Genomic DNA, 25,413 nt, shown 5'->3' with positions numbered 1-25,413 from the left:
AGTTCCTGGGAGAACATACTTGCCTTCTCACAAAGAAAGGAAGGATGGGTTGCTGAAAGAGCTTGGGTGCATGAAAGAACTGTGTATGTGTGAGCAAAAGCCATGCAGTGCCTAGTTTGTACAAGACAGTAATCACATGAGAGTGGAGCTGTCTATCCATATGAGATCATTTAATCACCTCCAAAGAGACCCTATATCTAAATATAGTGGGGGCTGGGACTTTAAGATAAGAATTTTGAAGAGAATGAACTGTGAAAATTGTAGGTGTTCAAGTGGACTAGAATAAATAATGAAATACAATTGTGTGGCTGTTTTGTTTTGTTTTGTTTTGTTTTTTGAGACAGAGCTTCTCTGTATAGCCCTGGCTGTCCTGGAACTCACTCTATAGACCAGGCTGGCCTCGAACTCAGAAACTGCCTGCCTCTGCCTCCCAAGTGTTGGGATTACAGGCGCCTGCCACCACTGCCCAGTGAAATACAGTTTTTAAGGTAATATAAACAAGTTTTTGCCTGGTTTCCCCAAAGAACAATGTTTTTACTTCACACTTAAGTTCTTTCAGCACTTGTCTTCATGTCACCACGTCTAGTTTTGATACCACTGATAGTTGGATCTGAGACAGTGTGAGTTGTTGCCCTAATCAGGTGGGATGTTGGTTCCCTGTGACTAAGTAGTGTGACCACTACTTAGGAGGATGTGTTTGTCCAGCGCTATATTGGTGTGTGTACTATGGCCATGGTTTCCTTGGTTCACCAGATACTAACTTCATTTTCTAGAAGCTGACAACATTTCTTACCTGTTGCTTCTTGTCCTTGTTCTTGTTGTGAAAGTTATTTACTGTCTTCTGAACAGGAGGAAGAAACAATTATGTCTGGTCAGCATGCAGTTTTGAAAGTGTCAAGATTGTATTGGCAGGAACTTATGCATGGTTTCTGATGTCTTTGGATATTTCAGAGACATTGATCCGTGTTTTCAAAGCCCTGAAAGGTTATTTTGGAAAGAGATGAATTATTTACTTTTATTTTGGATTCATACTTTCTCTTAATTCATTTGGTTAGACTTCTTAGTCTTGAAGGCACAGATAAACCTACACTGACGTATAGCCACATGTCTCTTGAGAATTCTGGGACCTGACTTATAATAAATTCTGTTAGGCTCTTCCAAAACCATAGGATTAATTGGGATCAAATCAGCAAGGATATGAAAGTGTTTTTAAAAATTTTGTTTGAAATAGTATGGATAGTATGAAAAATTGGGTGATGAATCTCAGTATATCGAAGGTTGGAGAATGCTCTCTAGTGAGATTATATTGTTTATCAAAAAGAGAAAGACCACATTTAAGATATTAAGTAATTAAGATATTACTCTGATTCCAAGGTTGGTTTTTGTTACTGACTTCTTTTACTATAGAATTTGGTTATTTTGGGTCAAAGACAGTTGTTAGTTTATTGGTGTCTTGCTATAAAAATAGAGCTGAACAGATGTGATGATTTAATAGAATCACTGCACATCACGAGTCAACACTCTGTCAGCATGAGACAGTTGAGAGAGGAAAGTCCTCTTAGCTCGCTCCTATGGAGGTTCTAGAATGTGGTTCTGTTCAGGTGACAGCCCTCATTGGCAAAGGAGTGTTTACTATGTACCTGTGATTGCATGAGGCAGGGATCCAAGGAGCTTAGTGTGGCCAGGTTCAAACTTGGCCTCTCCTGGAAACCTCTAAAGTGTAACAAGAGAACATTTTCCCCCTCCCCCGAATGGGGTTTCTCTGTGTAGACCTGGCTGTCCTGGAACTCACTTTGTGACCAGGGTGGCCTCAAACTCACAGAGACTCACCTGCCTCTGCCTCCTGAGTGCTGGGACTATCACTCCTGGCCACATAAGAGTAACTTTATTCTGTTGATATTGCCCACAAATGTGTCCCAGCCTCCCTTTTTTACACCCCACTGCCACACTTGGAGTCAGACTTCTTAGTGTATGTTTGGGCCTGCTTCTTCTAGGCAGAACATGTTGGTACTCCAGAGGATACTGAAGAGAAAGGGTGTATGTAATGTTAACTAGAATCTTAGATTGCTTTCTGTTGGCATCACAGTTGGGCTGTAGTTAGCCAGTTAACTTTTTTTTTTAAGATTTATTTATTTATTTATTTATTTATTTAATGTATATGAGTACACTGTAGCTGTACAGATGGTTGTGAGCCATCATGTGGTTGCTGGGAATTGAACTCAGGACCTCTGCTCACTCCAGCTCTGCTTGTTCCAAGCCCAAAGATTTATTTATATATGTAAGTACACTGTAGCTGTCTTCAGACACACCAGAAGAGGGTGTCAGATCTCATTACAGATGTTTGTGAGCCACCATGTGGTTGCTGGGATTTGAACTCCGGACCTTTGCAAGAGCAGTGCTCTTAACCACTGAGCCACTTAACTTAATATTGCTTATTAGTGTCAGTCACCATTACCTTTACCTTTGTAGTAGTTCTTTTTGAAAAATCAAATATTAGACATAATCAGGCAGATTAATGATTTCAAAGGTGACTGGTGAGACTGTGAAGACATAAAGAGAAGCTTGGCACTGGGGATTATAAAAGCCTTCCTCATTGGTGGTTTAGAGAGAGGTACATGTTAACTAGTGGGCAGGCCCAGGGAGAAAGTATCTGAACAGACTAGAGAGAATAAGTCTCATTTTAAGTGGACCTGAGAAGAGTGCAAGAGCCAAAAACAGAGGAGAGGAGGCCGACCTGGCTGATGGAAGCAGCCAGTGCCTTAAAAAATGCACAGTTTTGTTTTGCCCAGAGGGAAGTTCTTAACTATTGGAAGGGGTGATGGGAGTGGTGATTTTGTTTTCTTTTTTTAAGATGACTATAACTGTGGTAAGAGAACTTGCCTTATTTATTTAAGTGTTCTCCAGGTGGGTCATGGGTGATTTAGACTGGTATATGTTGTAACGTTTAGAATAGACATTTAAATACTGTCTTCACCATAGTGTCACTGAACACAACAGAAGTTTTAGCTAGCTTTCATTTAACTGCAGTTCTCTATTGTCTAATTTTTCTGCCCTGTCTTTTAAACTATTTTCTCTCTGAGCATTATATGAGGAGTTTTAAACCAGATCAAGAGGTGGATTGTTTTGAACCATTAGATACCTTGAGATTCTCCTTTCATTAAGGCCCACTGTATATCCGTAGCTAACTTGGTACACCCAATATGGACCAGGCTTTTTTCTCAAACTCCTAGACCTACCTACATCTGTCTCTCAATTGCTGAGCTTAGAGGTGTGCACTGCCATGCCTGGCTTTAAAAAGCTTAATTGTGATCAACTTCACAATAAAGTCAGCCACCTCAATATGGTCATTTTGGGTTATTCACCACATTGTGCAGCCATAATTACAATTAACTTTAGAATATTTTTTTCACCTTCAAAAGAACTGCTAATCCTAAGTTTCCCCCATCTGCCCAGTGCCTGGAATTCATCCTAGGGCCTGAAGCATGCTAGGCAAGTGTTCTTCCACTGAGCTACATCCAATTTTTTCTTTTCTTTTTGTTTTGTTTTGGTTTTTTGTTTTGTTTTTCGAGACAGGTTTTCTCTGTACAGCCCTGGCTGTCCTGGAACTCACTCTGTAGAGCAGGCTGGCCTCGAACTCAGAAATGAGACATATCACCTCTCCCTAAACAGTTTCCAAGATTCATTTGTATTATATATTTAAGGATCTAATTCCTCTTTATGGTTGACAGTTCAGTTAATACATATAACACATACTATCACTTCATGTCATTTGGGTTGTTGCTACTTTTTTAGTGAGTTGTTTTGGTTTTTCGAGACAGGGTTTCTCTGTGTAGCCCTGGCTGCCCTGGAACTCACTCAGTAGACCAGGCTGGCCTCGAACTCAGAAATTCGACTGCCTCTGCCTCCTAAATGCTGGGATTAAAGGCGTGCACTACCATGCCTGGCCTTTAGTGAGTTTTTGACCGACTTTATATGAATATATTTTTTTTCTTTTTTGAGGCAGAGTCTCACTATATATAGCCCTAGCTGGCCTGTTCTGGAATTTGCTTATGTAGAACGGGCTGACCTCAGTTTCACAGAGATCAGCCTGCCTCTGTTTCCCAAGTACTGGGTGGGATTAAGGGTGTCTGTCACCACGTTCAGCATCAGAGACACAAAGTGTAAAGTGAATGGTTATTTTTAGCTCATTTAGGTGTGGATTTGGGAGTAGAGTTTGCTAGATCATGTGGTAACTACTTAGTATCTGTTGAGAAGTGCCACGCTGTTGTATTTTAGTTTTGTACATTTAGTGTGCATGTGTCAGGGAGGAGGCATATACATGCCATAGCGAGCCTGTGGAAGGACAACTTGTTAGATGGAAGAGGTCCTTCCTGGGGGAATGAGCTCAGATTGTTGTTAGGTTTGGTGGCAATCCCCTCCCCCCACTGAGCCACATTGCCAGCTCTTCAGCAGAGTTGTCCCACCATTTGGCATTTGCATGCATTCTTAGTGTGTGAGTTTTACATTCTTCCTCTGACTTACTACACTAGAGCAAGTGTGAGGTCTTAGCTGATTGTAGTTGCCCACTCCCCATACTTAGTGTTGTTGAGCTTGACTTTTTTTTGTTTTTAAAGATGTTTTAAAAGATTCATTGAGAATGTAAAAATGGAAATTCTAGTAGTTTCATGGTTGCTTGGAGGCACTTGTGATATACTTAACATTTGCTTTTCTCTTTCCTTCAGTTGTATTCACTGAATGACTATAAGCCACCCATTTCTAAAGCAAAAATGACCCAGATTACAAAGGCAGCCATCAAAGCTATTAAGGTGAGTAACAAATTCTACTTTTTACTTTTGTGTCTTTTTAAAAGAAAATAACCCTTGTGTGTGTGTGTGTGTGTGTGTGTGTGTGTGTGTGAGAGAGAGAGAGAGAGAGAGAGAGAGTAAGGAGAGAGAGAATGAGAATATGTGCATATGCCATGCATAGAGTCCTGTAGATGTATCAGGCATCTTCCTGCATTGTGTTCTTCCCCACCCCCCCTTTTTTGAGATAGTCTGTGGGTATTAAATTGTCAACTTGGGAGATGGGCTTGGGGTATGCCTGTGGGGAATTACCTTAATTACCTCATTGAGGTGGGAAAGCTTGTCCACGCTGGATGGTGGAACTGTTCTCTACCTAGCATCCTGGCCTGTATAAACAGAGCTTGGAGTAGAGTAGCAGCAGGCATCCACCATTTGTTGTTGTTGTTGCTGCTGCTACTTTAAATTCTAACTTGTCACTCTATGCAACATGACAGACTGACCTAGAACTGTATTGCGTTGGCTTTCATTAGGATGTTGTCACAACAGCAGGAAAATAAACTATTTAGTTAGACTGGCACATACCTGGTTCATACATGTACATGTAGGGAAAACACTCATACACAGAAAATTAAGTAAGTAAGCCTAAAAAAAAAAACCTTTAAAAAAGCCAAAAAGAAAACAATCTTTTATAATTTTTGAAACAAGCATTTTCCTTACCATACAGGTATGTGTTTGGATATATAACTACATCATAGAGTAAAGGGGTTCCAATACTGGCGTGTGTCACTACACTGACTGCAAAGTCTTAAATATAACTACATAAGAGACTTGGAAATAAAATTGGTATATTGGTTTTTTTCTCTTATTGGTTGTATATAGATCTGAAAACAAGTCATGAAAACTAATTGGGCTTCCTAGTGAATAAAGCACTTGAATTTTAGGAAGAGACCATGGGAAGTTATGCATTGCTCTGATGCAGTGAGTTTTGAGCCTGTTAACTCATCCATACCCTGGAACCACAAGGAAAGGTTGGACTCTCTGGAGATGAACACATGATTTGTTTTAAAAAATCTTTCCAAGTTCAGTCATATATAATTTCTTGTCTTCTGATCTAAGACTTCCTTCCAGCAATGATCTTAAAACTGAATGATTGCTTCTAATTAAGTACTAACATGAACATTTAGTGATTAAACATTAGCTCTAACTAGACCCAGAAGCTAGTAAATTATCTTTTGAAATATAGTAACATATTAACTAACGCATTTCTAATTATTAGTATCTGCAATCCGTAGAAATTCACTTGAATCTTTGTAAAGTTTTAAAAAATTAAAGTTTGTGTCTGTGTGTATGTGCATGTGCAGGCCCATGTGCCCTGCACAACACCTGCTTAGAGATCGGAGGAAAAACTTGCAGGTATTCTTTTCTTTTGTGTGGGTCCCAGGGACCAAACTTAGTCAGTGAGGCTTGTGTGACAAGCACATTTACTTGATGAGCCATCTTGCCAGTCTTTACTTGTGTGTGTATTTGTGTGAGTACGTATGTAAACCCCCATATTTTTATGTAAAAAAAAAAAAAGACAAAAACAAGAAAAGAATCAAAGATGAGTTATAAAGATGGTGACAAGCACATTTAAGCCCAAAAATTCTGAAAGAAGTTAGTTAGTTTGTCTGTTTTAAGTGCATCTGATAGGATAGGTCTGGTGTGCACAAGCTTTCTTGTATACATATTCTCTTGTAGTTTATACCATCTCCAGTGATCTGATTATTTGGATCATGGTCCTAAGAATATGTAAACATGTATGTTAATACCAACAGTACTAGTCTGAAAAATTAGTAATTGGTATAATTCATGAAAAGCTGTTGAGCAGAGTGCTTGTTAAATTAAAAGATTCAATGAAGTGTAGGTTCTAGCATTATTTTCAGATGTCAGAAGAAAATAGTAGACATGAATAGTGTATAGAGTTTGAATTGGGGTTTTTGTCAATTGAGAGTAACTCAATTTCTACAGTGTACTGTATTGTTAGGTGTATTATTACCACCTTTAAAAAATCTAGTTTCGGAAAAGTTGTAGATTCTGATAAGCACTGTTTTACCCCTTGGCTCCATCAGTCAGTAATTATTTGTTCTTTATTTCTACTCCCATATCACCTGTCAGCCTTTTGTCTAAGATCCAGGGCATTCACATTCACGCACACATGCATGCAACCCCAAGACTTTCAGATGTCATTAATGGTAACAGTCCCTAATACTTGTATTTAAATCTCCTAAAAATGTAGACTTTTCTTAGCACCCCAAACCATAGTGTGTTGAGATCATATATAGGAATTTTATTTGGATAAAGTACTTTTATGCTAATATGCTACAGTCACCCCATTTATACATTTCAGTGTTATAGCTTTAGTTCTTCATGTCTCTTCAGTCTAAGGACAGGGGTTATCCTTTGTAAAGCAGAAGTCATGAGACTGGAAGTATAATTCAGGTTCTTCAAAAGAGAAATGTTCTAATCATGGCATTACCATTTACATACTAAAATTTTGTTGTTCATAATTTCTATCCTATTTACTTTCAGGTTTATGTTGAACTAAGTGTTTTCATAATTGAAAGCAGCTCATTTAATTTTGTATGTACTGTTAGCACGTACATAAATTCTTCCTCTGTTTACAGTTGAAACAGACTCTCACATTTATTAATGGTTAGAGTTACTTGCTTTTTAACTGGTTAGAGTTACTTGCTTTTTCTAGTATTGTCCTTAATTTAGGTATTAAAATGACACTGTAGAACGTGGGTACTTTTTCTTCTCTGGAAAGAGCATAATGTTTGTCAGTGAGCAGTACTTTGCTGTCAGTACAACTTGTCAAAGTGTGCTTTCATAAAGATTCCTTTGTTTTTGTTTTTTGACAAGGTTTCACTGTATAGCTGAAATTTGCCCCAGCTTGTCATCACTTAGTTTCAGCCTCCCTGATGCTGGGATTATAGGCATGTACTACCCTGACCAGCTAGAATGGTTCTATGTAACACACTTTAGATACATTCACTGTGCATAAGTGCTTCAGAGGATTACTTTAAAAATTCAATGTAAGAGCTAGTTTCCTGTAAGGGTGAATTATGTGAATCCCAAAAGTTTGACTAAAATTTATTATCTTAATGGATCTTTGGAGTTCTTCTTAAGCCTGTGGTTATCAGAAAACGTTAATCTAGCAAACTGATTTTAGAATCATGTTTTCTTTTTCTTTTTCTACAGTTTTATAAACATGTGGTACAAAGTGTTGAGAAATTCATTCAGAAAGTAAGTACATACATACGCTCTTTAATACCTGGGCTCAGTGGGCCGTGATTTGTATTGACGCTTATGTTCTCATTTATTTATTAGTTTTTTATTTTTAAGGATGTGATTTAACCTAAAACGTATTTTTTTTATGTGTATGAGTGTTTTACCTACCTGTATGTTTGTGTACCAAGTGTGTACTGGATCACCTAGAAATGGAGTTGGCCATGATTGACCATATGTGCTGGGACCTGAACCCATGTCCTCTGCAAGAGCAGCAAGTGCTGTTCTCCTAACCACTGAGCCATCCTCCAACCCTTAATATTCTCCTTTAAATTAAATGTTTTGAGTTTAAGTTCTTTTAATGGACTCATAAAAAGGAACTCTAGGAGCTGGAGGTGTAGTCCAGCACTTGGTAAAGTAGGATTGTGTAAGCACACAGTGCAGAGTGTAGTCCGTGACATTGTCCAGGTAGGAGGAAGATGGTCAGGACAGCAAGCTATGGTTGGGCTCAGCCAAGTAGATGCCCATCCAGACTATGCCAGGTTCCTTCTCTAGACAAAAAGTAACTCCAGTTGTTTTATTTCTGATTGAGAAATAAAATGAAAGCACTGTTTTGATACACATGAAAATGGTAAGCTTTAGGTATATATTTTTGTTAAATTTGTTCTCTCTTGGAAAGAGATCATAAGTCATTATGATTGATTCCCCCCCCCCCAAATGTTACAAATTGTTCTCTCTAGTCACTTTAAGCTAGAGAGCAACTCTGTGTCTATGTTAAATATGAGTTAAATTATCATCTCCCAGCTATTGTTATCCTCATTTATTTTGTCTGAGCCACCAGTGCATTAAGCAGTGCTACATCTTATTTTATAGACCTTCTAGCTTTTCCCAGAGGAAACAAGGCAGGTAAAAGCTGAAATGAATGGTCTTGCATTCTTAGCTTACGATTATTATTGCTCTAATGAAACAACATGACCAAAGCAACTTGGGGAGGAAAGGGCTTAGTGGGCTTCTGCTTCCACTGCACTGCTCATCATCAGTGGGGAGTCAAGTCAGGACATGATTGAAAGCAGGGCAGGAAACTGGAGGCAGGAGCTGATACAGAGGCCAGGGAGGGGTGCTGCTTGTTCCATATGGCTTGCTCCTGCTTTCCTATAAAACCCAGGACCATCAGGCCAGGATGGCACCGCCCACAATGGACTGGGCTCTTCCCTATCAATCATTAATTAAGAAAATGCCCTACAGGGCTTGCCTACAGCTTGGACTTATTGAGGCATTTTCTTAATTGAAGTTCTTTCATCTCAGATGACTTTCTGTAGCTTGTGCCAAGTTGACACAAAACTTTCTAGCACATGAACTTTTTTATTAGAGTCTCAGCGTCTCCTCGTAGTTCTTTGTGCTATTGTCTGTTTAAGTCTGTTTAAGACTTATACCTAATAAACTTACATTTTACTGACTTATACTTGGCATTAACATTTAGCAAGGTTGCAGTTTATTATGGACAGTGACAGGACCAAAATCAGATGTGTTTTTAAATTGGGTTGTCTTGAAGAATTGATAACCTATTTTTGTTTCTGTCCCTCTTTTAACAAAGATTAATTTAGCTGGGTGTGGTGGTATAAATCTTTAATGCTAGCATTTAGTAGAGGCAGTTGGATCTCTGTGAGTCTCAGGCCAACACCATAGCGACTATGTCTCACAAACCAAAAAATAAAAGTGCTGTGGCTGGTCTCCTTTCTTTCTGTTCCTGTACTCCCTTCTCAACTCCCCTTCCCATCCCCCAAATAAACTCTATTCTATACTACCAAATTAAATAATTAAATAAATAAAAGTTAAAGAAAATAAAAATTTTAATTTATAGTTTCTTATTTAATTTTTATGTGTATGAGTGTTTTGCTTGCATGTATGTAAGTGTGTGTACTGTGTTGTGACTGATATTCACGGTGGACAGAAGACATCAGATTTCCTGGAGCTGCAGCTATAGCCACGTGTGAGCTGTCATATGGGTGCTGGAAGAGCAGTATATGTTCTTAATTAAGCACTGAGCCATCTTTCCACCCCCTTTTCCATTTTTTTTAAAATTTTTAATATTTTTATTACATATTTTCTTCAATTACATTTCCAATGCTATCCCAAAAGTCCCCCATAGCGCCCCCCACTTCCCTACCCACCCATTCCCATTCTTTTGGCCCTGGCATTCCCCTATATTGGGGCATATAAAGTTTGCAAGTCTAATGGGCCTCTCTTTCCAGTGATGGCCGACTAGGCCATCTTTCGATACATATTCAGCTAGAGACAAGAGCTCCGGGGTACTGGTTAGTACATCATGTTCCAACAATAGGGTTGCAGATCCCTTTAGCTCCTTGGGTACTTTCTCTAGCTTCTCCATTGGGAGCCCTGTGATCCATCCAATAGCTGACTGTGAACATCCACTCCTGTGTTTGCTAGGCCCCGGCATTGTCTCACAAGAGACAGCTATATTTGGGTCCTTTCAGCAAAATCTTGTCAGCGCCCTTTTCCTTTTTTAAAGATCTTGTTTTCTCTATAAAATACTGGTTAATCTTTTTGGGATTGAGTAGTTTAGATAAAGATAAGATTTAAAGGAAATCAAATTGTAAAGTGCAGCCTTAGTGACTAAACACTTCCACCAGCGGAATACTTTTTTCTTTTCATTTTTTAATTATTATTCTTCATTTACATTTCCAATGCTATCCCAAAAGTCCCCCATCCCCCACCCCCCACTCCCCTACCCACCTACTCCCACTTCTTGGCCCTGGCATTCCCCTGTACTGAGGCATGTAAAGTTTGCAAGACTAAGACCAAGGGGCCTCTCTGCCCATACCTAAACATGATAAAAGCGATCTACAGCAAACCAGTCGCCAACATCAAAGCGTAAGACTTCTTAAAGGGTCTAATGTCACAGCCAGCACTCTTCAATCTGACTGTGTGGGAAATGTATAGGGAATGTTGCTGGAATGCATTGTCACTGTGAATTTGGGGACGAGCCTGAGATGTGCATTTCCTCCAGGTCCAGGTTGAGAATTTAGCTCCTCATAGAGAAGTCAGTTTGCATAGTAGTCAGGTTTCATGGAAAAAAAAAAAAAAAACCTTAGAGATAAATGGTTCTTGGTGGATGGGATTGCGGTGGAAGTGTGTTTGATCAAGTAAGATAGATAGTTGAGGATGTGGGGAAGACTCAGTAAGACTGTTCTCCAGTCCAGGTGAAGAAGCTAGCCTGGGGAGAAGTGAGGTGCTTTGTTTATATCGTTTATAGACTGAGCTATGGAGTATTTAATCTTAGAGTAATAACTCATGTGTTATTAGGTCAGTGAACAACATGCCCTAATAACACAGATTGCTTGTAACTTTCAGTTATTTTGGGTGACAACAGAATATACCTAATCTAAAAATCCAAAAATCCCAAAATTTTAAAACCAATACATTACTGGCTTAACTTTATAGAGAATGTTAGGCAGGTAGAATTAGCCTTTTGTGGTAGTTCTGAGCTCAGCGTCACTCTTGAGTACTAGCTCGATTCTATGCATGAAGTAGTTCCCTCCCTTTTGTTTTCTGCCTCGATTCTGTCGATTGTCCCACTGCTTAAGCATTCACACACTGACAAGCATCTCAGTCCCTTTTGACTTCCAGATAAAGTGGCTGAGAACATTTCATGTTCTAGTTGTGGGGTAAATGCAGGTTTTCATTTTTTGGGGTGGGGTGGGGTGATAATGTTTCTGTTATGGTAACCACTTGATGTTATGTATGGTGCTCTATATGTTAGTCATTAAAATTCCATAGATAGAATGATGGATGAGGGTGACAAATGAAAAGTTAACATTAAAGCTGACTTCTTATGGGACAGCTGCTTAGAATACTGCAGCCAGAAAACAGTGTGTGTTCTGATAACTCTGCTTTCTTAAGTTACACACTTACATAGTTACTTGTGTGTGAGTGTGTGTGTCACAGTATAGGTGGAGAGGAGGACAACTTGCTGGAGTCAGTTTTATCAGGTGGGGCCTGCATATGAAACTCAGGCTTGGTGGCAGATGCATTTACTGGCTGAGCCATCTGGCCATCCTATCTACTCTTATAAGACTGAAGCAAAGAACATCAGACACTAAGGACCTATAACTTTTAGCAGTACTATTCGAGTTAGCTCTTATATTACCCCTGTGTTTGCATTACAAAAAAAAAAAAATCAACTTACATTCGTTATTGTGAATTACAAAATTAATTTTGAATTGGAGATCCCATGATTTGATGACTTCTCTATTATCTATACCTAACCATTGTGCTACTTACCAGTTTGAAATGCACTAGAGAAGTCTGTTTAGCTCCATTCCTGGAATTTTTATGGTTAGTCAAGCTCCTTTTTGTCCACATGAAGCTTACCATTTTATATAACTGCCACGAATTCATTTGCCTCTTTTGTCCAGGGGGCTGTCACTCAGCATTCTGTGTTTTAATGAAGTCTGGATGCTCTGTTTTAGTGAGAGGCATTTAGTGCTATTGTAGCTACTATTAGCTACCATTAGGCCTACATGTGTTCTTTCTAGGTTCTGATAATAGTCTGTCAACTTACTGTTACTGCCTAAGTTGAATTCTTTGGGCTTTTACTAACCTTTAAATTTCCTTACGGTTATGTCAGTAATCAAAGAGACTCACTTGTCATTTTCATGAGGCAGACATGGGAAACAAGAAAATTATGACAAATACTCTTGCCATGAAATACTCCTCCAGAAACCTTGATCTTATGCAAGTACCTGTTTTTATTTTTTAATTATGCATGCATGTGTCTGTTTCTGTATGCCACATTTGTGCATGTGTTTAGAGCCCAGAGGCATTGGATCTCTAAAGCTGCACTTAGGACCAGTTGTGGCTACTAGTTCGTGTACAGGGACCAGAGCTCTGGTACTCTGCGACACCAGGGTGTGTACTTAACTTCAGCCTACAAGTATGTGTGAAAATGAAGCTAAAGCAGTTAGTTGGTCATCCTTTGCTACTTTTCTTTTTCCACCCTTTGCTATTCTCTCAGAGAGAATGGTAATCTTTTTTGAACAAGTGTTGTAGTTACTTTTGTTCTCCCCGTTTAGATGTGTACATTTTTATGTATCATCCAGTCTTAGTGAAGATTGACTTTGATTGTATACATAGTCTTCACCCTTGGATGGATGCACAAAGATCGGGGCATTTAGGTAATTTGAAAGGAAGTCCTTCCATAGGTTCCTTGTCCACACATAATTTTTAGTAAAATTTCTTTGCCTTCATTTTGGTAAGTTCTAAATGCCACACTATTTCAGTTTATATTTCATATACACTTTGTCCTACTTAGTTATGATGGGATGCTTTTGCCTAATGCTTTTATTTTTTATTATGAAGTACATATGTACATATACAGAAAGTGGTCATGGACACACGGCTATGTTTTTATAAGGACAAGACTTGTGTAATTGCTATTCATTTCTTGTAGTAAAACTAAAGCTGGCTGCCTCTTTCTAATCTCTTGCATTTGTCTGCCCAGGTAAGCACAGCCAGGCTTTGCTTTGTCCTTGATTGCTGCTAAAATAAGCATGACTTTTGTTTTTAATTATTTACAGAATATTAGTTTCTATAACCAAACACACATGGATAATACTTCCAAAATTAACAGCACAGCTAAAGTTGCCCAAAATTCAAATTTTATACCACTAAACTTTGACAGTTCATAGACCAGCTTTTCAGATATACAGAAGAAGAATTTCCCACATGGTGTCGCCCTAACTGTACCCTGGGATAGCCACCAGCAGCATCACTCAGTTATGTGCAGGTATAGCCACTTGTATTTTCCCCAGTCTCCTTTTGTTTTCCTTAATGGTGACTTTTGATATGTGAAAGCAGCAGCTCGTTTGAATGGAATTACCAAGTGACATGTATTTACATGTTACATAGAATGGTGCTGAACTTGCCTAAAGAGATCTCTTGTCAGACAACCCTGACTGACATAGCTAGCTGCAGATGCCAACTTGGACATAATTCAAATCTAACAAGTACAGTTAAAGGTATAGTCACTCTGTCCTTATCCCCCTCCCCCTGCCTCTTTCTCAGAAGAGGGCATTGGATTCCATTAGATGGTTGTGAGCCACCCTGTGATTGCTGGGAATTGAACTCATGACCTCTGTAAGAGCAGTCAGTGCTCTGAACTGCTGAGCCATCTCTCTAACCCTTTACCTTTCTCTTAATAAGAGTGTTTTTCTGCAGCATGAGAGGTTGAAAGTTACTGGAATATTTTTGAAGATGGTGTCTCAGCTAATTTAACATGGTAAATTGTTCAGAGGTGAGGCGTGATGGTGCATCCCTAAAATCCCAGCTACTCAGGAGATGTAACTCATGATCATGAGCTCCCAGCCCTGTCCAGCATCATACTGAGACTGGGTCTTAAAAGCAAACAAACAAACCACGCCATCAACAACAAAATAATTCAGATTTAAAATGTTGGGGAGGCTTAGAAATCTTACTTTCAGTCTGAGAGAATTTTTGAAAATTTTTAAGTATCTATGATTTATTTACCTAGAGTTAAATTATTTAAAACCATTAAAATATTTTGCTTTTCTATGTGTGCTAAGATGTCATAAAGTAGTGTGAGAAACTGCCTGCAGTGTGTTCATGTGGCCTTTGATGGTGGAGGAAGAATTTGTCTGGGTGCTGTGCTGCTTGTCTCAAGGGCTGCTGCCCTTCTGAAGCCTTAGTCCTCAGTGCTCCTGGAGGTAGCTGTTTGGGGTGGGCACTAATGCATTGGGAATTTGTCATCAGAGTTTGCTGTAAGTCAAAGGAAAATACTCTTTAAAAACCACATTGATAACTTGTTTTGCTTATTATTCAGTGTCTCATTAGCAACTTGCAAATCCTAACTTTTAATTCTTTCTGAAAAATCCATTATGTTAGATTATTTAAATGTTAACATGGGGTCAGTAAATCATTATTTAATATGTAACAGTGGGCATATTTTCTTTTTAACCAAGTGGATTTCATTTTCATTAAGTTAAAATTCTTTTTTCTGAAATGTATTGCTTGGATAGGGAGCTATGTGAGTGCTTAAGGAATATAGTTTTGGCCAGATACATGAACTTAAGGGAAGTACCAGGGTGGGTAGGCATGAGGAGAAACTTCAGGCTTTCAAAAAGAGCAACCTTTAAACAGGTGTTATTTTGACTTTTCAGTTTCTTAAGATAATAAATGTTCAAACAGCACCCTTATTATCACCTTACCACCTTTTGTGGACTATGGCAAACACTTAATAGCGGAAAAAGGAAAAAAGAAAAAGAAAAACTCTAGAAACAGTTTCTTTGAATAAGTGTTTAAATTTCTCTTGATAAAGAGCAGTAAGGAAATCTGGAGGACCGTATTAAGTATCCACTAGACTTTTCACAGGGTTAAATTATTCATTGGGTTGGTTGTAAACAGCATTAAATGGGGGCCTAAGGATTTTATTTTTCACTTATATGTAAAACTTTTAAAATGTATTTTAAAATGTGTACTTTAAAACAAGAAACTGTAGTACAACCAATTTAAGATTATCCCTGGCTAACTTACAAATAAGTGAGGCTCAGACTGTGTATGGTTATTTGACTTTTACAATTATTGGGATAACCCCAAATCTACTCTTCTAACTGCTTCCCTTGCTACCTCCCCAGCAGTGAACCCCAGATACTTGCTGTTTCTTCTGGCCACGTGCTCATGGCTACTCTTGCCTCATGGCAGCTTCTTTCATTCTTCCTTTTTCCCTCTCCTGGCCTCTCCTCAGTTCTCACTCTTCTCCACCCCCCAACCAGGTCACTCCAAACCCACCCACCTCTAATCCCTCCAGTAATTGGTTGTAGCCAATTTTATTTAGCCTGTAGTTTTGAATCAAGAAACAAGGTTTGCACAACAAAAGCTTGTAAACTTGAGAATTCTCAAGTAGACCTTGACCTTGTGGTACGGAATTTAGCATTACAATACATAGCAGAGTATCAACCCCCAACAAGAAACTTTTTAAAAAAGGAAAGCTGTATTTACAGATCTGTGCAGGGTTTGTGCAGTATTCTAAATATGTGGAGTCCCAGGAAGTGTTTTATGTTAGTTGTTCAGTGATTTCAAGAAAATAAATTTGAGTGCAATACTGGACCTAATTATACCTAGAAGTACATCCTCCTTTGTGGTTGTGATTTTGTTTTAGTTAACGTGTTTTAAAAGCAAGTTTTCTTGGGGCTGGAGAGATGGCTCTGGTTGATAGTGCTTTTGCAGGGGCCCTGGGCTCTATTTTCAGCAACTGCATGTCAGCTCATAGCCACCTGCAACTCCATTTCCAGGGAATAATCTGTGTCCTCTTATCCATACACACAGGCAAAATACTCATATAGATGGAGTGAATAAAGAAAAAGAAAGCCAGGGTTGGGGATTTAGCTCAGTGGTAGAGCACTTGCCTAGCAAGTGCAAGGCCCTGGGGGTTTGATCCTCAGCTCTGGAGGAAAAAAAAGAAAAGAAAAAGAAAGCTGAGTTTTCTTAGGTTTCTTGTTCTAGAATAGAAAGCTTGATTCCAACTACGCAAGCTAGGAAACACTGTGCTAAGAAGTAGAAAATCTTTAGTTTACAAATAGATCAAAGATAAGTAAGTTAAAAAGATTGACCCAGTGGCCTAGTTTGAAAAATGTTTAAATGGTTTGGTGTTTGCAAATTCTCCCAGAATTTTTATGGTGGCAGTTTCATGTCTCCTTTATAGATGAGATATTGCGACAGTTTTAAATGTTTGGCTGGACATATTTAGCCTGTTATAAAGGCTGTTTTATTTGTTCTTTTACTGATACAGAAGTGTTAGCACTGCAGTCTAATGCGTGCCTCCAAAGTGTTTTCTAACCCAGTCCTGATCTTGCTTCCATTGTTCTAGCTTTTTTTTTTTTAATATTTTTTTTAATTATGTATTTTCTTCAATTACATTCCCAATGCTATCCCAAAAGCCCCCCACACCCTCCCTGTTTTTAACATCTTTAAATGATTTTTTTTTAAATAATAATGTCTATCAGGTTGTTTTTAGTCACTGAAGTCAGTTAAACAGTGCTAGTTTGGAACTTGGGTAAGTAACAATTGATCTGAATGCATTGAATAGCCAAAGTAGATGCTAATTCAGATACAAATGGTTAAGAATTAGGCACAGTGCCTATTCATTACAGCCTGAGCAGTGGTTTTTTTTTTTTTTTTTTTTTTTTTTTTTTTTTTTGCTTAAATGGGGTTTATAATGTCTTTTCTATCAAGGATTTTACCTTTCTGTTCCCCTCCCCCTCTCACTCTTCTCTCATCAGTGTAAACCAGAATACAAGGTACCTGGACTGTATGTTATTGACTCCATTGTGCGACAATCCCGGCATCAGTTTGGTCAAGAAAAGGATGTGTTTGCACCCAGATTTAGTAATAACATCATTAGCACTTTTCAGAATTTATATCGTTGCCCTGGGGATGACAAGGTATGGTATTATTTTCTTAAAAGAGGTATGTTACTCTCAGAGTCTTTTTATGACCTTATTATATGACCTCCTGTTGACATTCCTCTTAGCTACTTTAATATTTAATTATTGTAACACCCACACTTTTTACTCTTAGAACTTTTAGAGAGTAGAAAGTGTAATTGCTTTTGCTGCTTTTTAATTTATCAAAGCAACTTTTGTGAAAAAAAATGGCTTTCAGTATTTTGAAATTATATTAGACATTTAGTCATGCATACAGCCACTTTAGTATTGTGGTTATTTGAGTTGGTATTTACATACCAGTCTTCTTTTGTGCAATTTTCTAAGTGTTGAAGACCAACACTCAGATCTTAGTGTGTGTGAGTATTCTGTAATTAGAAGGTAAAGGATCCAGAGCTACGATTAAAAGGAGATAGTTCTCTTCATATCTCCTCTGGATTTACTAGGTAGATACTGATTTGGAAGTGATACGGTATCCTGTTTTCTGGTTTTAATAAAAGCTAGGAACAGTTTAAGAGAGGCTAAACAGGACTGGCGATGGCTCAGCTGTTAAGAACATTTACTTCTCTATCAGAGCCCTAGGATTGTGGTCCCTGCACCTGGATCAGGCAGTCATGTTACTTACACGGTGTAACCCTAGTTCCAAGGGATTCAATACTCTCCTTCCATTTTCTCTCTTTTCTCTCTCTATTTCTCACTCTTATACACTAAAAAAAGGAGAGATTGGGTGAGGGGTGTTATAAGGAAGAATCAGAAATCTAAGGCTTATAACAAGACTAGCTTTATTTTTAACCACTGTCATGTCTTAAATTTTAAAAGTCAGTAGAAATAAATTTATTATAGCATATTCTTCATAAATATTCTTGGATATATTTCCTGGCAGCTCATGTGTTTTGTTCTAACTATTTTGGTATTATGGTAGGCCTAGTTAGTGGTCCTAAAGAATGAGATGTTTAGTCACCTACCTTAATGAGTTCTAATAATGGAATCCTGTGTAAAATAATTTATTAGTTGGAAATAGTAATTAGCAGCACTGATTTAGAAGTCATACAGCTGTTCTTGAACTTCTGACAGGTGCAATCTACAAATCCATCTTGATCTTGTGGGTTTCATGACTAATACCTCTCAGGATAGTCTTTATGAATGAGGCATTTTACAGACCATATGAGGAAAGATTAGCTGAGTCTGTAATCCCAGTAGTAAAGGAGGAGTGTGTATTTAGATATACAGAATGTTGTTACTGGGGTTGTTATTTTAAAGAACTTACTTCCGACATTGAGAAATGTTTATGTAAGCCTAAAGAGTGCCTGTACTCCAAGTACTCGCACTGTGCAAAAGCAAGAGCTGAATCAGTGGCTTGAACCATTCATTATATAATTTTTCGTAGGCATCATTTGAAATATAGAAATGTATACAACTGCATGTTGCTTAAAGTGAACAAAGTCTTTATTTTACATACTTAGCTATTGTTTTCTTTCTCGAGGCTTGAACAGCAGCAGCTTCTCCTCTTCCTTTTTCTCTTCTTCCTCTTCTTCCTCTTCCTCCTCCTCCTCCTCCTTCCTCTTTTCTTAAAAAGTAACAGATGGGCTTGGAATAGTATTACTTGGCAGTTCTTGGGTATAGACCTTTTATATTACATAGCCGTGATTTAATTTGTGTGTTATTATTAAGGGGATGGAGATGACTTTTATTCTTAGTTTGGGTTCAGGTGATTGTTACTCTGATGTAAGTCTATAGTCTGAGTAAACTACTTGTATTTCAAGAAGTCGGAGTAATTAATGTTTATTTTAAATAATAATTTAAAAACCTTTAAGGTTACACTAATACGGTGAAACATTTTAGTACACCTTTCTTTGCTGGGCATGTACTTACCTAGAGACCTGAAGCTTCTGGGATCTGTAAACCCTTCCTTCAAACAAGGAGACACTTAATGGAACTCAGTCTCTCCACTCACTAACTCTTAGTGTCCTGACTGTGACCTAGAGAGCTGTAGAACCAACCCAGTCCTTTCAAGTTTATATTACCTTGAGTAAAGTGTATGCAGGAATTGAGTCAATAGAATTTGAGAACTAAGATGGGATTTCTCATGAACATTGTTGGAGAACGATGAGGGTTTCAAGTGAGGTGAAGTAGTAATTGAAGTCAGTAGTTGTAACTGTTGACAGCCTGTAACTTTGTCCCAGGTTGGTTGTGTCTAAGACCTGCACATGCTACGACAAGAAAAATGTTTCATTTTGTAAATGAAGAAATGTTGGTAAAATTTATTGACACAGTTGGCCTAAGACCAGAGAAAATGAGAAGTATCAGACAGCACATACGTCATGAATTATATAGGAGATGCTTAAATGTTACATGACTATATGGACCTCAAGAAAAATGGGACTTAGCCTTAAGTACCTAAGACACCCTAAACAAGGCAAGATTAAAACACAGTATGATATACCTGTAAGATTCTTTGAGAGGAGTGAATTGGATGCACAGCTGAATTCAAAGGGCTTGTCAGAAAAAGACAAATGATGGAGAACATACAGATTTTATTTATTTTTGTAAAGTGATAGAACATTCAGATTATTCTAAGTCACAAAATAATGTAGAGCATTATTCATATGAAACATAATTGTTGCCCTGAGGGCCAGATTGAGTAATGCTAGTAGGTAGTTGACTTTACCCATCAAGGAGAGAGTAGGTAGGAACAGTGACAAAAGAGTGTAGAGGAGGGCCATGCCTTGCACTGTGCCTAGGAAGTGGATGGTTTGGGGTATAAAGTACATTGATGGCAAGGTTCTTAGACAGAACTTAAGTTTGGTAAATTGTCCTTTTTCTTTTGGTCAGGGAAACATGCTGAACAAAGGCGCTGAGCTACATTTCTTAAGTGGAGAAATACTCTCCCTAAAATTATTCAATAGCTTATAAAATGAAATTTGTTTAAGAGTCACATTAGATGAGGAGTTTGTCCTGAAGTTGCTTGCTAGTTCAGAAGGTAAGCATTCTGTGAGTCAGGGTTAAAGTTCACCATTCTGTGTGTGTACGCATTGTATTGAGATAGAGTTTGCTTCTGCCTCAGAGTTCTTCGGGCAGGGCAGAGGACACGGCCCAAGGAGTAACGTGCTTGCTGTTCAGGCCTCCCAACCTTATTTGATCCTGGAACCCATGGAAAGGTGGGAGTTTTAGAGCAGTTCTGTAGGCACCTATGTTATCAATCCCATGTGACTTGGCATATATAGAAGGTGGAGCCTACCTGTCACCTGCTTCAGCTAAATGTAGCTTTCCTTTATCTTATGTAGCTATCAGAAGTAACTACCCTATTGCCTAAAGTTAGGGATTGCAGAATGGTTAAAAACAGTTTCAGGTTGGAATTTACCACTGAACTATTTTAGTCTCTCTTTGTAAGTCCAAATAACGTAAATGAAATGAGTATGCTAAAGTTTTGAAAGCAGAAAAAGTGAAAACAGTCTTAGAGATGTAATGTGTGATAAAAATATTTTAATCTTCTTTATATCCTATGCTCAGATAATCTGTGAAATGAATTGTGCTAATATTTTGAAAGCCAAACATTTGAAATCATTTTTCTTTATTCTTCTAGAGTAAAATAGTGAGAGTATTAAACTTATGGCAGAAGAATAATGTTTTTAAGAGTGAGATTATCCAGCCTCTTCTGGATATGGCGGCAGGGATTCCTCCCCCAGTTGTCACGCCTGTTTTGGCCAGCACCACTGCAGCTATGAGCAACACTCCAGGTACATTTCTGTTGTACAGACTTGTTGGAGACTCAAGTTACACTGCTTACCCAATGTTCACACGCTACAGGGCAGAGGAGTTTGTCCAGTGTTAGAGACTTGAAGGCTGAGTGTGGTGGCAAGTGCCAACTTTTGCACTGAACCACATCCCCAGTTCTCAATGAATGTTTTCCTGATTTAGGTTGTCTATAACTCCTTAAACATGTATATGTAACTTAACTTGTTTACAGGTTATTTGGGGAATGTCATTTTTAAGAAAAACTCCAAAATCGCTTAATAAAGCCAAGATTGCTTTAATGTAATTATCTAAAAATTTTATTGTTTGCAATATTTTAAATATTTCAGCTTTTACTCTGAACCCAACATTCGTTGTTGTACAAACATGTTGTCTACAAACATCTGTGTATAAACAAGAGTTTTGAAAAAAAATCACAGATTTTACCAGGAAAGATTGTATTTTTGTTATGTCCCCCTGTTAAAGAATTTTCTGTAGTAAAACTTTGCTGACAGGTTTCATTGAAGTGGTAGCTTAGTTTGTTTAAGATAAGTATAGACAGATCACATGGGGCTTGGAGTGGAGAACTGCCTTCCTGTTTGTAAAACTACCTAACTACTTAAAGGCTGTAAGTCGTTTTCAAGATGGAGGCAATAAAGTGAAAGCATACTGTCTGCTTACGTTTTATATGTTAGCTGAATAAATCTTTGTACCTTTTTAAAGTATCATTTACTTGTTTCCTTCTTTGGTCCGTGTGATGTCTTTTCTAAAAGGAACACCTGTGACACCTGTTACTCCAGCCAATGTGGTCCAAGGCTTACCTGATCCATGGGTATCTCAGATAACAAACACAGACACACTGGCAGCTGTTGCTCAGATCCTACAAAGTCCTCAAGGTCAACAGGTGAGTCCTTAGGTTGTGTCAAGAGGTTTGGAATGTGTCGTCCTCCTAATGTGTGGTTCCATAGCAAACCCCTTTATGGTGTGTTGTCCTTTCCTGTCAACATGGGAGCACTGTGCTTGAAAGTTACACTTGTATGATTTTTACTCAGTAATTCTTCATGGACATTATCTTGTAGTTAATGTGTATTCTGTTGTAAGTTTTTTCTATATCAGATTACTGAGGTAGCACATAGCATATGCCAACCATCATTAGGTGCCATTACTATCTCACTGATAAAACAAGGTGCTTCCTGTAGTCATTGTGGCAGGAACCAAGAGAATTTAACGCCACTTTAGAGAAGTTACTGCTGTGGTGATGTTCACAGTGCTCTTGGGAAATGACAATGTCAGAGGAATGAATGGTTCAGTTGTCTAATGGAGAGGCAGGACAGCCCTGTCTCCCCTCTTTCATGTTGCTTCCTCCATTCTAGTGCTGTAAAGAGTTGTGTGTCTTGTTGTTGACTGTAGTGGTAAGGTCATTTTATGTTGTTTTTTTCTACTATAATATAATATAATATTATATTACCTTATAAGGTAATATAATATTATAGTAATATAATAGGCAATATTCTAGTAATAGTATAATATATGATCTACTATAATATAATATAATATTATATTACCTTATAAGGTAATATAATATTATAGTAATATAATAGGCAATATTCTAGTAATAGTATAATATATGATCTACTATAATATAATATAATATTATATTACCTTATAAGGTAATATAATATTATAGTAATATAATAGGCAATATTCTAGTAATAGTATAATATATGATCTACTATAATATAATATTATATTATATTATTATATTACCTTATAAGGTAATATAATATTATAGTAATATAATAGGCAATATTCTAGTAATAGTATAATATATGATCTAATATTATGGTGTTTGTATAATTGCATGACTAACTTTATTTTCTCTTACTGCTGTTTAAAGATAGATTGTTTACTGTTCCCCTGAATGGTATTTATATCTTCTCATACTAGCTGTTAATAGTTGTAGTTCTGCTATTTTCATTTTTCTAATCTTTGTTGACAGTTATAAATTGTAAAAATTACACTGAATGGTTTTATTAACAAGGTAATGGTTTATGAAGCGGTAATACAACATTCAATGCATGCATGTAATTTGTGATATTCAGATTGGGGTAAATGGCATATTTACTCTGTCATTTACTCTTTTTTTGTTGTTGTTGTGAACAATAAAACCCTCTTTACCCAGCACTCGGGAGGCAGAGGCAGGCGGATTTCTGAGTTCGAGGCCAGCCTGGTCTACAAAGTGAGTGCCAGGACAGCCAGGGCTACACAGAGAAACCCTGTCTCGAAAAACCAAAAAAAAAAAAAAACCCTCTTTACTGGATGTGTTAAAATGATTGTTGTCAACTCTGCCTGTCCTCCTTTGCTCTACCAGCTGGTTCCTGGGCGTTGAGTAAACCCAGGTAATCAGACTTTATCCACAGAGATACTTCACCAGCTCTCTTAAGTGCTTTTCAGTTGTGGTTTTGAAGATTTTTACTTTATTTATGTGTATATCTGGAACCAGAGGGCTTTGGGTCATCTGGAGCTGGTTGGGACTTGCCTGACATAAGTGCCGGGAACCAAACCTGAGACATCTCGAAGTGTGGCAAGTGCTGCCACTGAGTCATTTCTTCAGCTCCATGCTTTGTTTTGTTTCTTAAAGATGGGTGAAAAGCAGGAATAGATATTGCTGTAGTTTGTTCTATTCAGAATAGTAAGTTACACAATCCGTTGAGTCTCAGACCACGTCCTGTTGAGCAGATTTCTCTCCTGTTTTCAGGAAATGGGTTCTCAGACAGTAGATGTGACTGATAAAGAAGCTGCTGTCCTTGTGGGATTAACTGAAGAAGGATGAGGGGCTTAGTGGAAGCATCAGACTCACGAGGGATTCTCTGTGCTGTTGTTACAGTGTGACTATTGCATGTGTAATCTCATTCATGACTTTCAAAAAGTAAGCCAGGCTTTCAGGGGCTTAAGTGCCACCCACTTCATCTGCTCCCCTGCTCTAGTGCACACTGACTGAAGCAGCTTAGGAGGAAAGGGTTTCTTTTAGCTTATACTTTCAAGTGACAGTCCATCACTGAAGGAAGCCAAGGCTGCCTGGAGCTAGCAGAGACTACAAATTTCTAGGATCACATTCTCCTTCCTTTCCAAGGCCCCCTCGCCTAGGGATGGCACCACCCATAGTGACCTGCTAAGACAGTGTCATAGGCTAGTCTGATTGAGGGAGTTTTTATCTTGAGGTCCTCTTTCCCCAAGTGACACTAGGTTTGTCTTCAGGTTGACATCTACAAGTTTTTCCTATGACTTTCCACTCTTTGTTAACTTTGACATGCAGCATTTTAAACAATAAATTTTCTTTTGTTCACTAAATCTTATATTGTCATAATATAAAATATGCTACAGCAATAAAAAAAATTCCACCGTCTTTAAAATTTTCAACACTTTGAGGTAAAAGTTTCAATGCTTTGAGGCCAGTATTTCTTTTAAAATCCACAGGTCTCTTCATTGTGGATTCCTGTAAATTCCAAAATGCATTGTATATTTTCTTATTCCCAGAAGGAAGAACCAGGGCAGTTACAGCGAAGTCAAGCTGAAACCAATACCCAACAGTATACAAAAGCTCCGTATCTTAATCATGATCTGGGCTGGCTCTAGAGGATCCAGCAGTAACCTTTCTCTGGATCTACTGCTCACCACACACATGTATATCTCATAGGCTAAGGCCAGCTCTTCCTCATACCTCACTATCCCAGTCCTGGCATCTTCACTATGCTAGGATCACCACTGCCACTCAGGCTTCACCTTTGCCAGTGGCCTTCCTGGCTTCTTCAGGTAATCTGACCCTGTCACATAGTACATCACCACTCTTTATTTTATGTATGTGGGTGTTTTGCCTGAATGTCTGCACCATATTCTTGCCTAGTATTCACAGAGGCTAAAGAAGTGTGTTGGCTGCCTGGGACTAGAGTTACAGATAGTTGTTTGTGAACTACCATGTGGGTGCTGGAAGTTGAACCTGGGTCACAACTGAAAGAGTAGCCAGTGCTCTTAATCTCTGAGCAATCTCTAGCTTCTATAGCACCACTTTTAATCTTTTTTTTTTTTTTTTTTTTTTTTTTTTTTTTTGGTGGCACCTTCAATCATTTAAACCCAGTACAGTGTTGAAGAAAGTACTT

General features: G+C 38.1%; 1 protein-coding gene across 7 annotated transcripts in view; it reads left to right on the top strand.

Annotated features, from left to right (window-relative positions):
• The window catches only part of Scaf8 (SR-related CTD associated factor 8), a 178,982-nt gene that overhangs the window by 23,784 nt on the left and 129,785 nt on the right, over positions 1–25,413 (top strand). For 6 of the 7 annotated variants that reach the window (XR_003835293.2, XM_029471345.2, XM_029471346.2 and 3 more), the window contains exons 2-6: positions 4,722–4,805; positions 8,022–8,066; positions 17,363–17,524; positions 21,108–21,261; positions 22,030–22,160. Coding sequence is in view for 6 of the 7 variants with exons in the window: in XM_029471345.2 (XP_029327205.1) it covers positions 4,722–4,805; positions 8,022–8,066; positions 17,363–17,524; positions 21,108–21,261; positions 22,030–22,160 (576 nt within the window). In the remaining variant the exon portion in view is untranslated. Of the gene's footprint in view, positions 1–4,721; positions 4,806–8,021; positions 8,067–17,362; positions 17,525–20,589; positions 20,683–21,107; positions 21,262–22,029; positions 22,161–25,413 lie in introns of those variants that run through there. The other variant, XM_085833110.1, reaches the window with a different exon arrangement.

This window comes from Mus caroli, unplaced genomic scaffold (genome assembly GCF_978045245.1).
Source record: "Mus caroli unplaced genomic scaffold, Mus_caroli_1 scaffold_18, whole genome shotgun sequence".
In the NCBI taxonomy this organism is placed as follows: domain Eukaryota; kingdom Metazoa; phylum Chordata; class Mammalia; order Rodentia; family Muridae; genus Mus; species Mus caroli.
This window is presented reverse-complemented; position numbering and strand designations above follow the sequence as displayed.